This window comes from Epinephelus moara, chromosome 20 (genome assembly GCF_006386435.1).
Source record: "Epinephelus moara isolate mb chromosome 20, YSFRI_EMoa_1.0, whole genome shotgun sequence".
NCBI classification, from domain to species: Eukaryota; Metazoa; Chordata; class Actinopteri; order Perciformes; family Serranidae; genus Epinephelus; species Epinephelus moara.
The window spans coordinates 41771085-41787618 of NC_065525.1; the positions used below are offsets into that span (position 1 = coordinate 41771085).

The following is a 16534-nucleotide window of genomic DNA, read 5'->3' on the forward strand; positions in this document are numbered from 1 at the left end:
GGCTTTTGGGAGGCAGATTTTATTTACCGTGCCCGAGGAAAAACTTCTAATGATAGGATTTCCAACACAAGCATTTGGCAGAGGAGCGCTCAGCGCCTGTAGGGGAAAGCAAACTGGTTTGTGGTAAGTCGCTATTCAATTTATAGCATGTAAGTGCTGCGAGCACAGTCCTGTCAACACCTGCTTTTCAGGGGCTCATCAGAGAAGAATGAGGTGTGTATGTGTGTGTGTGGCAACTGTTTCAGTGCAGATCATTTGCATCTATTTCATGCCCAGCTTTCAAAGGCTTTTGTGGAGTGGGTGCAGAGTTTGCACCTTGGACTGATTGCAGTGAAGCAATAGGATTAACAATCAGAGGCAGAGCTGTTTGCTGCGTGACCACCGCCTAAATTAAGGAAGGAAACTCGGCCCACCTTGCCCCCACATAGAGCCGCTGTCTGAGAGGCATGATTGCTTAATGTGCTTATTTTGCAAATCTGTCTGTAAAATACTATGCCTCCGCCGGAATTTATCAACGAATGTAATCCAGACTTGCAAGAAACAGGATTTCCTGTACTTACAGTGCGAGTCCCCCGTGGAATGTCTGCAGAATCTGGCCACTGTGGAGCTGCATTAATTGATTTTTGGCCGGTAGGGCCAGACAGAGAACTCTAAAACACGCAGCTGAACACACTGCCCTGACATATTATCATGTAAAGCTGATAGGACTGATTTTTTAGCAAACAGTAGCTTACTCACACATCCAGCAGACACAGAGCAACATTATCACCATGTCACCACAGTGGCCAGGTAATCTGAAACACATACCTCATAGCTGTGATCTGATCGTAGACTTCTGCTGCACATCATCCCCCTCTCTTTCCCCATATGTCCCGTCTGACTCCTCAGACTTGGAGTCTGACTTTGGCATCCTAGGCAAGATATTTGCTGGCGGCGCCCCCTCCCCCCGACTCAGTTCAAACCTTGGTTTTCAAAAACTACTAAAGAAACATTTCAAAAACTTCCTGAAAAAATGTCTGGATTTTATTAATTATTAAACAAATGTTGTTACTTAAGTTATATTAACTTACAGTTGCCCTGTGACTCCTGATCGTATCCCCTCAAATAAAACTGACATTCCAAATTTCACCTTAAAAACAAAGGAGACATTAAAGGAACAGCGTGTAGGACTTAGCGGCATGGGGCGGTGAGGTTGCAGTAGACCTTTAAGTAAAGTTTTGGACTGCTGTCATCACCTTCACACTTCATTGCTTTTCATCAGCATTACTTCCATCAATCTGTAATCAAATACACAACTGGAGACAATGTCAGTGTCTACAGTTTTCAGTCATATTTGGGCCCCCAAGGTGCTCACATTCCTTCAAACTATATGCTTGAAAACACATTTAAAGTGTCAGCATTAATAGTAAGCTTCAGTGCACAATGACTGCTCACATAGTGCAGTATGTATGTCAAGTGACACCATTTTGTTTATCTTTCAAACTCCACAGCTCTTTGTCTGAATCTTTAGTCATTTATTGATCCCAGGAATTATTAGATTCTTCCTATGGGTAATGAGGTTCAATTGAGGTTGATTTGAAGAAAGCTGACGCTGACCTCAAAGATTTTGCATCTTCTTTAAAAACAAAAAAAAGGTAGTGTGTGAGGTTTTCAGCTCATCTGATTACAAGCTCAATTCATCAAAAGCTGGGATGCTGTGAAAATCAGAAGTAAAAACAGAATGCAATGATTTACAAATCTTTATGATCTTTATTCAGCTAAATACAGTACAGACACGAGATAATTAAAGTTCAAACTAATAAACTTTGATTCTGCAACATTTTCCATAAAACTGGGAAATTTGTTGGATACTCAAACCTGATGCTGTCCAACAGCAAATCATACCGCTGTGACAGCTGCCACGTGGCCGTGCTATGACCTGACGTCAACTGCGTAACATACTGCTGGGACAGGTGGCGTCCAGCCCACTGGTAGTGTATCATAACAGCACTTAGGGTCCCGTCTGGCAATGGTACAAACTGGCGCTGCTCAGTGGTGTGTCATACTGTTGGGCCAGCTGCCGTGTGGCCGTGCTATGAACTGACGGCGATTGCTCACATATCGTACTGCTGCGACAGGTGCCATCAGGCTGATTGGTGGCGTATCATGACACTGCGAAAGGTTCTGTCCAGCCATGCTATGAACTGACGCCGGCCATTCGTGTACCATACTGCCGGGACAGGTGCCGTCCTGCCGACTGGTGGCATGTCATGACACTGCGAAAGGTTCCGTTCAGCCGTGCTATGAACTGACAGCGACAGTTCACGCATCATATTGCCGTGACAGGTTTTGTCAAGTCGACAGGGGACCTAGCATAAGACTGCTACAGGTCCCACCCAGCCGTGCTATGAACCTATGACAACCATTCACGTATCATACTGCTGGGATAGGTGCTGTCGGGCTGACTGATGGCGTATCATGACACTGGCCGTGCTATGAACTGATGCCACCCAGCGGTGCATCACACTGCTGCACAAGGTGGCTTTCATCTGTGTCTGACGTGGAAATCACTGAAAGAGTGGCGGTATTTGTCGACTTGAATGAGAACGGACTGAATGTCACACGGTGGTAAACATGCTCCCGACCCAACTTCTTTGAAACGTGTTTAAAAGCATCAAATTCAGAATGAGTGTGAACTTACAAAAAACAATAAAGTTTATCAGTTTGAATATTAATATCTTGTCTCTGTATTCAGAAGAATAAAAGTCAGGAAGGGTTCACAAGTCGTGTTCTGTTTTCAGTCATGTTTAAACAGTGTTCCAGTTTTTTTGGAACTGAGGTTGCGCATCCATAAATTGTAGCAGTGTTTGAGATTTCAGCACCATGTCGTCACCGCTCTGAGACCGTCTGAAGTTTTGAAATCTTCAACTAAATTTAGTTTGCTATAACACAGATAACAGGCGTTAATCACTGGCAGCTCGTCTCTGCTACACCCTGACTGAGTGGTGTCTTTGGATAAAGATCATTATCTCATGTTTTGTGGAGCATTAGGTCTGAGTCCTGTGTTTTGGCGTCCTGCTCCGACATTAAGAGCTTCACACAGACATACATTATCACACAGGATCACAGCCAGTCCGTGATAAAACACATCTGCAGGATTAAGCAAGATTCTTTGGATGCAAAGTGAGCATCTCCGTTGATTAGAGGGGCTCACTGATGACATTCCTCTGTCTCCTGCCTGTGAAATATAAATGCTCACGGCATGACATTTATCATACGCAACACTAGTTCCCACAGTCGAGTCCAACAACAAGTTTCATTTGTGTTTTATTGATCTTTAATGTGAAAAAGGTGTGAAGTGTTTTATTCCCAGGAAACATTCACCTAATGAAATAAGACGCAGCCCTCGGAGCCGCAACACAGAGACCTTTACAAGCCGATACTGGAAATGCAGACTCATGTAAAAGAATCTGGCCAATTAGAATTAAGTGATCTGTGACCGCAGCTGGCAGTGCAACACACACACACACACACACACACACACACACACACACACACACACACACACACACACACACGCAGACTGTTTGATGCTTCAGGTAAACAGTCTTTAAAAAAACTCTCCTACAGTGACGTTCACTCAGTCCTTCTTTCAAGCCTCCGACAAAAGTAGAAAATGTTTTATGGCTGACAAAGTTTTGGAGTCGAGGTGTAAACCTCATAGACTTCAGTTTTTTTTTATTTTAACATTTTCAATATTCAGGAAAAAAAGAGTATTTATGAAAATATCTTAAAAAATTAGATTTGATGTGCAAAGGCCTTCACAACCCAAACAGCACCTACTCCTCGTTCACTGAGACCTCAGCACCACTGATATTCGCGGTGGCCTTGTAGGTTCCTGTTTGTGTTTTGTTTGTTGTTTGTTGTTTGTCAGACTGAGGATGTATGCCAGGAGGAGACGCACAGGCCAGACGGAGCTCTGCAGCAGCCGCAGACTCAGGTAGAAGGAAAAGCCAGGCAGGGATTAGACTGTTAACTGATCCAATTATCTTTGTGATCATCAATCCTGATTTACTGTTACGGTCATTATTATTAGCAGCATAAAAATAATTATGGTAGGCTATCACATTATAATAACCATAATTAATAAATGGTAAAACGATTATTAATTAAACCTTATAAAGGATATTGAACAGTTAACAAACAATAATATGAGAATCAATATGGCTGTCAGCGTTAACGTGTTCATCGTGATGTGATTAAGGTCCAAACATAACGCGTTGTTTTTTCTTTTTGTTTCTTTTTTTTATTGCATCAGTCGAGTGCTGCTATTTTGTGCATCGCTAATTAGAAATACTGTATTGATCCTCAGGGAGAGGGACTGATGTAAAGTGTGGAGAATTACAGAAGCTGAAATCAAAGGTTTATATTAAAGTATGTAAAAACATAAAAAGCTGATGATGCTGCAATGTTAACACCAGTATATCAATTATTTAAAAACATAATGCCTGATGACACATTAAACTAGTATGTAAAGTTAGAAATATAAAAGTATGTGTATTTAACTTTGGGACAATGTGCAGTATTTATTCTGTGCCACCTGCTTTTTATGCTGTTTTTAACTATTTATTTTAAATGTTTCGCGTGTTTTAGACACTGCACAGTAGTGATGCGCAGGCCGACCCGTAACCCGCGGGTCGGGTTGGGTCGGGTCAAGAAATGTTCACTTTATTGGCGGGGCGGGTCATTAAAGATTAAATATGTCGGATATAGACTACTTGTTAACATCACTGTTGTAGGTTAGGTAAATTCATGTTACGTAATGTAACCTGCGACCTGACGTCACAAAAGCGCCAAGCAGCGGTTACAACAAACCAGAATCAATGAACCAGTGAAGATGGAAGATGAAGTGAGGGACAGATCACGGTCGGGAGAGTACAGAGTTAAAAGAAAAGAAGGCCAAGCTGCTAAATCTCATGTTTGGGACAATTTCTGTGAGGTAGTTAGTGCAGCAGACGACAGCAGCATTGGCTACGTGAAGTGCAATTCCTGTGATAAGCTAAACAAGCATGAGAGCCACAAGATGGGTACGTTAATAGTGGCGGGGGCGGGTTGTGAAAATAGATGTGGTTGTGCGGGCGAGATGGAGCGGGTCAAATTATTTCATAAATGCGGGACTCACGGGTTGGAAAAAACCCCAACCCGCGCATCACTACTGCACAGCAAATTTTGTTTTAAAAGTGAGTTTAATAACAATAAAGCTATTCTATAATGCCACAATGTAAAACACAATATTTACATAGTAGCAATAAGAATAAGAAATATATCATGTGCAACATATGTTAAATATTCATTCAGGAGTTGGAGTAATATGACTGCAAGTAAATTATTGCACCAGTTATTGCTCAGTTCAGACAGAGTTATAAAGAATTATTGAGTCCCGTTTGCTCGGTTGAAATATAATGAATAAATTCTGGAATTATAACTTCCGAGTCCAAATATCAGTTTATTGACTCACAGTCTTTGACATTGAGAGGAGTTGTAAAGTTTGATGGCCGCAGGCGGGAATGACTTCCTGTGACACTCTGCGGTACATCTCAGTCTATCACTGAATGTACTTCTGTGTTTTACCAGACCAGTATGGACTTAAAGTATCATAAATTAAAGCATTAATAATAACAAGTACACATTATTAATTAGCATTTCATCGTTTGTTCACAGTAGATAACTACTAACTAAAGTTAATTAACTATTTTGTCATTTCCCAGTTTTTAATGATGGTTATTATAAGTGTCACCACAATTTAAAATATAAAAACTTAAAGAAATTTACAAAAAAATGATCCAAAAAACAGAACAAGTGAAACTATTAAACTTAAAATCGGACGGTTGTACATCAGAAGTTTACTCTGTAAACTGTCTGCTGATGGAACCCTAACTGGAGGTCTGTTCTAAAGTCGAGGTGCCAGTAAAGCAAAAGGCTTTATCAGCCTTTACCTGGACTCTGGAGCAGCGAGCAGGCTTAACCCTGCAGATCTGAGAGGCCTTGTTGGCACCGGGCCACGCAAAGCCTTTTAAGTCATGAGTAAAGTTTTTTAAATGGATTCTAAAAGAAGTCGGTGACCAGTGCAGGGAGGTTAAAACTGGGGCAGTGTGAGAGGAGTGCATGGTCTCTGTCAGAGGTCTATCTGCAGAGTTCTGCACAGTTTAGATTTAGATTTAATTTATTTATAAGGACAAAATGTGCCAGTTTTAGCCAGCCGGCTCATTTTCAACTGCAGTCCTTTGGCAAGATGTTTTGAAACCAATAAAAGGATAAAAAATCAGAAGCCTGAAAAACACAAGTCTGAAGTTGAGCTTCATCTCAGGCACTGAGGCAGATGAACCAGTCTGTACTCATGCACTGTTCACACATTATCCTATGAAAAGTATTGCACTAGAATTCGTTCAAATCCCACTTCATCATGAGCAAGTCTTTTGTGAATAATACAAAAAGGCACGTCAGGGAACACACCGTTCTCGCACTCTGTTCATACATTTTTCTACGAAAAGTAATGCACCAGAATTCCCACATATCCCATGTAATGATGAACCAGTTATTCGTGTATAACCCATGTATTTTTGAACAGCTGTGATCATGAGACCAATGTGCTTACAGGAGTAAGGAAGGAAGCAGTCCCAAGTGGTCCAGTAAGGAGGCGGGGGGATAGGTCGCAAAACACAGGACTTTCCCCTGGAGACGCATGTTGGGAACAGTGTGAACTCTGACTATCTTTTTAAAGATTGTTTTTCCCTTCATTCAACAGGTGTGAAAGGGCATGACAGGAAGGGGATGACACGCAGGAAAGTGCTGCAGGCTGGGATCGAACTCAGGGTCGCCATAGCAAGAACACTGCCCCTGCAAATGGGATGCCTGCCCCACCCACAAAGCCACCAGGCGCCTCAACTCTGAGTCATTTTAAAGCACGTCCTCAACATCTATCTTTTCCTAAAGCTAACCTCCGCAACCTTACATTAATTATCTAACTTGACGTTAACATCATTCATGCGGCGATAATTTGTAGGATATCATGCAAACTGTTGTGTGTGCATTTTCCTAAGATATTATCTGAACCGTTCCATGAGTATACGTTGATTTGCGTGATGTGGTGTCGCAAAAGCCTAAGTGTTGACGTGTGGTTGACATTCTCCTGACGTTACACAAGGAGCCTCCATGTTCACGTCACTTGATTTCAGCTATCAGTTGTGTTTTACTACAAACCAAGTTGACACGGTAGCTGCTTCCCCAGTTAGCAAACCTTTAGCACAACTGGTAAGGACGAATATTTGCCAGTTGCAAAATTCTCCGAGAAATGCTATGGTGTTGTCTCATCCAGGCTGTTCTCATGCTCTGTTTGTACATTTTCCTACCAGAAGTAATGCACCAAAATTCACATATATATATTCCAAGTGAGACGTAACGTAACTACAGTAACTTGCTTAAATATTTGCTCATTCGTAGGATATGATATGAACCGCTGTATGGTGAGACTTTGGGTAAACAACGTTACAATACTTCAGGCATGAGATAAAAAAACATGAATTTTGATTTCCATGTCAGACACCAACAAGAACATTTTGAAAGACATGAGAGTGTGAACCACAGATGCACCCAGGACACCTGGGGCATCACATAGACATCAGAAATCCACTGAACTTGCGGTGATATTTGACGAGTTTGGAGTAATGTTGGTTGACAATAACTTCAAGATTCTCAGCAGTGTCCGTCATGTTAGGGATAAGGAAACAAAACAGTGGGTGCAGTTGACGACACGTCCCACATGAAACCCATGTGATCAATGTGGGAATTTACCTCCATGTTGAATCAGTTCAGTGTTGTGGATATTTGCTGTGTGCCTGGTTTGGTTTCTGTCTGCTGAATGTCTGAACCCATTACACAGAGACTTAGCTCTGAGTGGAGAGCACTGTGACCAATTGTTTGCTTAAGTAAATTAAGACTGTTACTCAAGACGCAACCGACCGGCTGTGATTCAAGTCTCGCAGGGCTGGTGCCTTTCTATTCATTCGTTTTTCTCCAAGTGATTTGACTCTGATTGTAAACATCCTTTTTTACATCACATACATTCTCGCACAGCGCATGTGAAAATAAAGTTTAACAAAAGGATGAACAGATGCCTCACATGTAAATATCTATTATTATGCCAGATTATAACCTATTTTCTCTTGTCAACAGGAAGTGGAGCTGCAAGTGTGGCCAACTCCTGACGAGCGGCAGGATTAACAGCACAAAAATAAACCACACTACCTTCAGGGCAGGGCAGGGCAGCCGCAGTGCCTGGAATTCCAACTCAGCATCAGTATGCAAGCCTTTAATTGGCCCCCCGAGGGGTTTGCATTTAGCCCCCCCCCCCTAAAATTACAATAGATCATTACTGTAAGTGGGTAAATGAACCAGTTTGGCATGACTGAATCCTGAATCAATACACTTCTGTGGCTGGTGCGATTGGATTAACTTGATTTACAGCGACTTAAACTAAAATAGTAATGAATATTCCAAAGTTCGGGTGGTAATGATCTATTTACTGTGAAGCCAAAGTGGTTAATAGTGCAATTAGGGCTGTTACTAAAACCCTTTACCCGCCCTACCTGGAGGAGGGATAGAGAGGCAGAGAGTGTGACAGAGAGGTTAGATATTTAAGATCCTGGAATGGAATGAAGAGACTATTAGCATCCATTTTCACAGCTGTTTTAGTTTTTATGAATGTTAAACAAGACCCAACTGGACTACAGAGGGGGGGCACACTTCAAGTTATGTATGCACAGCTCAATGAGACCCTTAAAACAAATTTCCCCCCAGGTTGGTGGCACAGAGGTGTTGAATAGGGTTCTTAATGATTTTGGTTCTTATTAAATCCTGGTTTTGATTCTTTTCATATCATATGAGTAAAAGAAGCAGTCTGAATCTTTTGAAATCCAGAAACACCTTCATGCTGTGCAGGTTTAGATCGGTATTTCTGAAAAACAATTAAGTTCAATAAGGAAGACTTTCTTTATGCTGTATCCGTCAACAATTCTCTCTGTATCCCACCACTCCCTCCAATCAGCTGACTGAAGGTGTTCCCTCTCCTGGTTAGCCAATCATGCTTTGCCACGATCTCCTTCAGCCATTCATGTTGCTGCTGCCAGACTTTAAACCTGTTCTCCTTTCTGCTCCTGTCAGCTGTCATTTTAGGCCCTGATTACACAGAAAGTGTTTTAGCAGCTGGGGGCACCTTTCTGTAACAGTTTAAAATGAGAATGAAGCTTTTTCCTCCCTGTTTTTGCGTTGCAACACGCCTCGTGTTTCTGCGCTCTAGGCGCCTGGTGTTTTTGCTGGAGCATTCTGAACAAGAGATGACATGGGGCGATTATCGCCCCATGTCATCTCTTTTTTCATTGTCTTTTTCCCCATTGTCCAATGGGATGATTTGAGAGGCGGGCCTTCTGTGGTTGTCACGACAACAAGTTTACAGTTGGTAAACAGTGGAGGAGAAACTGGTGTTAGTGGTTGCTGGATACCCAGAGCTATACGGCCTGATGATAGACAGCAGGTTGTCAAACTGCCCCTGAGTCATCCTAAAATCTGCCTGGAAACGTCCATGATGGAGGAGAAGCTCCTGGACCAACTGGTGGTACTCCCCATGACCCAGCCTCTTTTTTAGGGTCTCATGTACCCACACAGATCTCTGTTTATCTGCTGACAGCCTCTCACCCTCAACCAGAGCTACAGACTGTACCCTCTGCCTCAACATGGCAGCAACTACATACTGATTACTGGGGGATAAATACAATAAATAAATGGTAGATTGATGACACAGGAAAGTTAGAATAAGGAGGTGATGGGGAGGTTGCCTGGCAACAATAAAAAGTCGCAGCAAGAGTTTTTTTCACCAGTGGCTTTCAAAAAAAAAAAGGCAGCATGGCACCTCGCGTTTTGCAACCCGCAAAATGTTTTCTGTGTGATCGGGGCCTTAGGTGGAATTGCACCCTCCTCCACCCCGTTCACCTCCAGTCACCTGATCCAGAGCCCAGATCCTGAGCGCCCTCTTCACCTCATCCCATCACCAGCAGCGTCATGACTCCACAGAGGGGTTTCCCTAATCTACTGTCTTTACAACCCTCCTGGTATATGACATCACCATGGGGTCTAATCGCCAAAGACTTTTCACATTTTTTACTTATGTCTACATGTAAATAAATATTCCTCTCTTTCAGAAAGAGTATCTGCACTGCATTTTAGCTTTATCAGATTCTTGACTACATGGCCACAAAGTCCAAAACGAAACCGTAGTGTTTTGTGATACTTCGTCACCTGACACAATCACCTGCCCACTCAGATGTCTCCACTTCCCTCATCAGCCTCCAACTCTCACACAAGACATTTGATCTGGTCCTCTTGTAAATGCTGCCGTGAGAACACGAACTCCCTGATTCAGACCAAAGAAGACGACTCTAGGTCTGAAAGCAGCCTGACATTTCATGGAGTGGATGGATTTGGGAGCTTTGACCTTTGAGAGCTGGATGTTATAACTGAAAATTAATAGTGATCATTTAATATATTTATTTTTTAAAGGTCCAATGTGTAAGATTTAGGGGGATTTAGTGGCATCTAGTGGTGAGAATTTCAGACAGGAAATAGTCTTGTAGTCGATGTTCAGGAGGTTTTTACTAGGAGCCGAATTATCAAGAGGTGTCTTCCTCTCCAAAACAAACAGATCAGCTGATTAAAATCAGTAAAACAATGAATAAAGTCGTTTTATGTTTAAAAAAAACAAACAAACAAACAAACAAAAAAATTGTTGTTTTTCTGGTGCTCTCATCACGGTGTGGCTGCTTACCATGGTGGCTGAATTGAAGATGGGAAATTACAAATGTCTCTATCTAGAGCCAGTATTTGGTTTGTCCATTCTGGGCTACTGTAGAAACAAGGCAGTGCAACATGGTGATCTCTGTAGATGAGGTCCTGCTCCCTTTGTCGATATAAACAGCTCATTTTAAGGTAACAAATACACGATGACTCTTATTTTCAGGTGATTATACACTAAAGAAAACATACTTATTATATATTATTCTGCCAGTATATTCCACTAAATCCTACACACTGGAACTTTAAACTGAACTGAATGTAATATAAATTCTAATGTATAAGTCATTAATCAAATTATTTAATTTTGAGTAGTAAAGTATCATTGCATCATTTCAGTTGATTTATTGGGATCAGAACTTCTCTCTGAGGACTTCTCAGCTGGGAAGAGCTTTCACTTTTACACCCTGTTGTTTCATTTACTACCATATTTCATCTAAGAGGCATTTAGATTAGAGAGCTGCCTCGACCTGTCAATCATCTACCACGCCCATCACTGAGAGCTGGGCAACAAGTGTTGTCTTAACGCGTCAGAAGTCTTTCTGAACTGTAGTAATGAACTGCACAGGAACTTAGGTCATGTAATTACAAGAGGGCTGGTGTCGGATGTTAAAGGTCGTAATCCTGAGGCGACCCTCTCCCAGTCGATGCTGTGAGGTCATCAGGACCCAGTGGACCTGTCTATGGATGGAGAAAAATGCATGTCAAAAGTCCAGTGTGCAGGATTTAGGGGCATCTGTTTGCAGAAATGGAATATAACATTCATAACTATGTTTTCACTGGTGTAAAATCACCGGAAAAAAGAATAGTTGTGTTTTTGTTACCTTAGAGTGAGCTGTTTATATCTACATAATGTGCAAATGTACCTATCAAGAGCCAGTGTTTGATTTGTCCATTCTGGCCCAGGACCTTGATAGGTACATTTGCACATTCATGTCAGGCAGTTTCAACCTCACTGGATGCCACTGAATCCTTCAGACTGGAACTTTAATGTACACAGAGCGATGTATTTAACTGGCTCAAGCATTTGTGGAGGTAGTCCGGATCATTTTGTAATCAGATCTGCTGTCTATGCTGTCTTCACACTGAGTGTGAAAGCAATTTGCATAAGTGAATTATATGTAAAGTCAACGTAAACACGTGATTAGACACCAATTCCCGCTGGGCAGCACAATGGACGTAATGGACGAGACGTGACTGATGAGAAAAACGAGAATTTAGAGGCGCAAAGGAAGCAGGTAGCGCAAATTCGTGTCATATGCTTATAGTTGAAAAATCTGAACTTCAGTGATTGATTCATAATGCAATAGCCATCAGCACTGAGATCCTCCAGGGATGTATGACACAGAGGATGTACCGGGGGAAGTTCATTCAACAATTCAACAATTTCACATGCATATGAAACGAGTTATTTGTGTGTCCAAAGCAAGGAAACACAACATAATTTAGCGTTTAAACTTGCTTGAGTAATGTGACGCGAAAGTTTGCATCACATTTGGTGTGAACAGATGTAATCCGAGCAGAGTGACCAGTGACCGTCCTGATTGTTCAGACAAAAAATCGAGAACGAAGCCTCGCCGAATACAGAACCTGAGATGCAGCTGAAAGCTACAAGTGGATGTTACACGGATTCCATTGTGAACATTTATTCATATTGCCCTTTTACCCAAAATGCTTTACAATTTTTTCTTCTCATTCACCCTTTCACACACACACATTCACCAGTGGCATGTCTCATCCAAGATCACCTAGACATGAGGACAGACTGCCCAGTCGCCAGAAGAAAATGTTGGTGTTGTACATTTCTGCCGACCACAGTTACGTCACATATACATGTTTCATATCATCGTTTCTAATATTATATACTACGAGCTGACGTTGTCGCCTGACCACTGTTCGAGACTAACAAACTGGTTGTGATTCTGTGTCAAGCGCACCCAGACGTTGTGTTTCCAGATCGGCTTGTGCTACCAAAGGCGGGTATTTGAAGCCAATATATTATCTTTTCCCAACTGTAACCAAGTGCTTTTTGTGCATTACCTAATGGTTGAAATACACCGGACACTGATGCAGCGCGACACCTCCGCAGCAGCAGAACATGGTCATTATAATCAGCTGAGTTAATTCAATTCAATTCAATAGTTTATTGTCATTGCTCATGGAAAAACAACAAGATAATGATAGAGTCATCGCAGACTTGTGCAACCAATGAAAATAAATACCAAATAAATAGTGCATAGTGACATTTGTATTAAAGGCACAACATACTGTAACTGTCCTCAATATAGCAGCACACACAGATGATATACAGATGTACAAAATTAGACCAAACACACAACTGTAACTATACGTTATGATAGCTTCAGTGACCACTGTTTTTACGTGGCTGGTCTGTTTTTCCTTCTCTGCAGGCAGCTCTGCGGCCCTCCAACTGGTAAACACTGCATATAACTGTGTAAAAAACGAGCACAGTCTGTTTAAAATGATAAAAAAAAAAAAAGTGTCATTATACCAGAGGCAATGCGACACAGCAGAACAAACTTGTCAGGCTGTTCTCACAAAATGTTTGTCCGTTTTCCTACAAAAAGTAATACATCCGTTTCATACATTCATTCAAGTGACCAAAGCCCTGACAGGAGTAAACAAGGAAGCGGTCCCAAGCTGTCCATAAGGAGGCAGGCTGGGGTGAATGGATCAATAAAACACAGGACTTTCCCCAGGAGAGGCATGTTCGGAACGGTGTGAACTTTGAGTCCATTTTGAGTCATTTTACTGTACGTCGTCACCATGTTTTTTTTTCTTTCATAAATCCAACCACGGTAACTTTACAATAATTATGTAACTTTACAATAAGGATGTTATTTGTGGGGTGGTAATCTGTAGGATATCATACAAACCACTGTATGATGATACAGTGTGTGGGTGTTTTTAAATTCCACATTAAAACAAATCAATCACATCAATGAATCCTGCAGTTAAAGCGATGCAGTTAATTAATTCAGTGCCAGTAAATAAAGCCTACTCTGACACATCCTGCATGAACAACCCCATCATCACTTGGCAAAACTCAATACACACAGTGTCATGCTGCGCTGCTTCTGAGCCGCAATCTTGCTGGACATGCAGCACAGACGCCCGTCGCCGCCGTGCAGCGCCGGAAGCTACAGGCAGCTGTAGTAAGCTCACCACAGCACTGTTATATACACTGCATAGTGACATATATGTATATTAGGGCTGGGACGATATGCTTTTCTCATATATGTATATTAGGGCTGGGACGATATGCTTTTCTCCTGATTCGATTCTTTCACGATTTTTTGGGTGCCGATTCGATTTAAATTGCGATTCTTCGATATTGGCGATTTTTGCGATTTTTAGTTTGCTTTTTTAACACCAGACCATGGAAAAAAGTTGAATGATGATGATGACATCTACAGACTATATCATGGAGCATATTTCCCCAAAAAATGCACATCACATGCGAGTCACTTTTTAAGATTTATTCAGCAGTAACATATTTGAACCATTTTAAGGTAGACTGCTACATTCAGCTGTTTGAACTTAAACTCTCTTTTCAAAAGCCTCGATGCATATAAAAGAGGAAATAGTATAGAAAAAATATATACTTTTGTGAAGGTTATAATTTCCACATCTGAAACCTTTCTAACAGAATGAATGAAAAATGTAGACTTTCTGAAGTAAACTGCTACATTTATCTGCATATAACACAAATATGTAATATTTGTAGTAATTCATCCAGAGCACTGGACACTCTTCTTTTTGCAGATGGGGGGCCCTGGGAATCTCTGTCTCCTCCTTTATTCTGGCCCTCTTCTGCAGCAGCTGCACAATCACCAAGTTCCTCCTGGTCCTGCGTCACCACTTCCTACAACAAATAAAACACATTGGTACAAAAAATTAATTAGTACACTATAAAAATGTCTTTATGTTCTGTCTTTGACACCATTCTACTTATTTGATAATTACATTGCAACACATCATGACACAATATAAGCAAATAGTTCTACATACATTATTCATAATCATAATATAAACATTTTAAAATAAATGTACCTCCAGAACTTTTAGAGTAAACACACACACACACACACACACACACACACACACACACACACACACCTGTAGTACTACATAAGTAATACATACAGTACAACATGTCTCTATTGCTTTATTTATTTATTTATTTATTTATGTATGTATATATTTATTTATTTATGTGTATATATATATTTATTTATTTACCTGACAATGCTCCACAGTGGCTGCAGCTTCAGCGACCAGTCTTGCAAATGTTTCCTGTTTCTCCTCCTCTGGCAGGAACGGCAGCACTTTAAACCTTGGATCTAGCACTGAAGCTAGATTAAGTGTGGCCTTCTCCACCTCGGACGTGTACCTCTTACTAAGGTCTTGGTGAACAGCTTCTTTCAGGTCTCTGACAAACGGAGGATCTCCGAGGGTTTCTTGGGTGGCTTGCAGGAGCTGCGCATGGAGTGGGGCTATGACAGACACTGTCGGGTTTTTCTCATCTGACATAACACATGTAGCCACCTTCATGGGCTTCAGGGCCTGGATGAACTCCTCCGCATTAGATATGTCCGACTCAGTGAATGTGCTGATATCTTTCTCTCTTTTTCTCACATCGGGGGAAAGCAGTGCAGCTGTGACTGCTGGCTGTTGCTCCAGAAAACCCTCAACCATATCATACGCACTGTTCCATCTAGTTGATACGTCAGTTATCAGTTTGTGCGCGGGGAGCTCCAGCAACTTCTGTCTTTGCTCCAAAACATGAAGTGATGTGGCACTTCTATGGAAAAATCCAGTCACACGCCGTACTCATCCGAGTAATCTTGCAACAGCCGGCAGCTTTAGGGTACGCTGAGAGGCTTTCACTTTACATGGAGAAAGCCAGCTAACTGTGCGGCGACAACCATATTAGCCGCATTATCTGTGACTAAAGCAGGGTCTTTCTCTGTGATGCCCCATTCAGTCGCCACATTACTTAGCAGCTCTGCTACATTTGAGCCAGTATGACACTCATGCATGACCCTGGTCTGGAGGACGTGGGAGGACAGAGACCAATCTTCAGCGATGTGATGCGCTGTAATGGTGACATAGGACTGGGTTGCCCGCGAAGTCCATGCGTCGCAGGTGAGAGCAACACGCTCTGCTCCGCTGAGTTTTTCTTTTACCTTCTCCTTAATCTCCTCGTAAATCTGAGGCACTGCTGTTTCGGAGAAATATTTTCTGGAAGGTATAACATATCTCGGCTCCAGCGTGTACAGCATGTTCCTGAATCCCGTATTCTCCACAACACTATAAGGCTGCAGGTCTTTGCAAATAAAGTCAGTAATTGACCTACATATGCGCTTTGCTTTTTCAGAACTGCTGGGTAGTTTGTACAATGCTGCTTTAAGTGTCTGCTGGCTTGCTGCTGCGGGTCGTTTGGCTAATAACTCTAAATTTACCTCAGGGTGGTGTCTTGCGAGGTGGGCGGTAACGTTAGTCATGTTTCCGCAGTACGCGACTTGTGCATTGCAGAGTTTACAGATAGCTTTCGACATGTCCAGCTCTGCTTTTCCCCTCGAAGCAAGAAATCCAAAATGTGTCCACACTTTTGATTTAAAATGTGATG

The 16534-nt window shown here is 41.8% G+C and overlaps 1 protein-coding gene and 1 long non-coding RNA gene across 2 annotated transcripts; one reads left to right on the plus strand and one right to left on the minus strand.

The window, feature by feature from the left end:
* On the plus strand, positions 1 to 8298 carry LOC126407536 (uncharacterized). Its single transcript, XR_007571800.1, has 3 exons — positions 1 to 123; positions 6785 to 6945; positions 8216 to 8298. It is a non-coding gene; the product is annotated as an uncharacterized LOC126407536 (long non-coding RNA).
* A 6295-nt stretch (positions 8299 to 14593) lies between these two features.
* Positions 14594 to 15600, minus strand: LOC126407352 (E3 SUMO-protein ligase ZBED1-like). The gene is made up of 2 exons (XM_050072150.1): positions 15145 to 15600; positions 14594 to 14767 (listed from the first exon to the last, which is right to left on the minus strand). The coding sequence occupies exons 1-2, from the start codon at positions 15598 to 15600 to the stop codon at positions 14594 to 14596; spliced, it is 630 nt and encodes a 209-aa protein (XP_049928107.1).
* Between the last annotated feature and the right edge of the window lie 934 nt (positions 15601 to 16534).

Excerpts from the sequence above, each read along its gene's own strand:
- LOC126407352 (XM_050072150.1), bottom strand. The coding sequence starts at position 15,600 with ATGGTTGAGGGTTTTCTGGAGCAACAGCCAGCAGTCACAGCTGCACTG. Across the intron at positions 14,768-15,144 it reads CCACTGTGGAGCATTGTCAG|GAAGTGGTGACGCAGGACCA; the intron begins GTAAATAAATAA and ends TATTTGTTGTAG.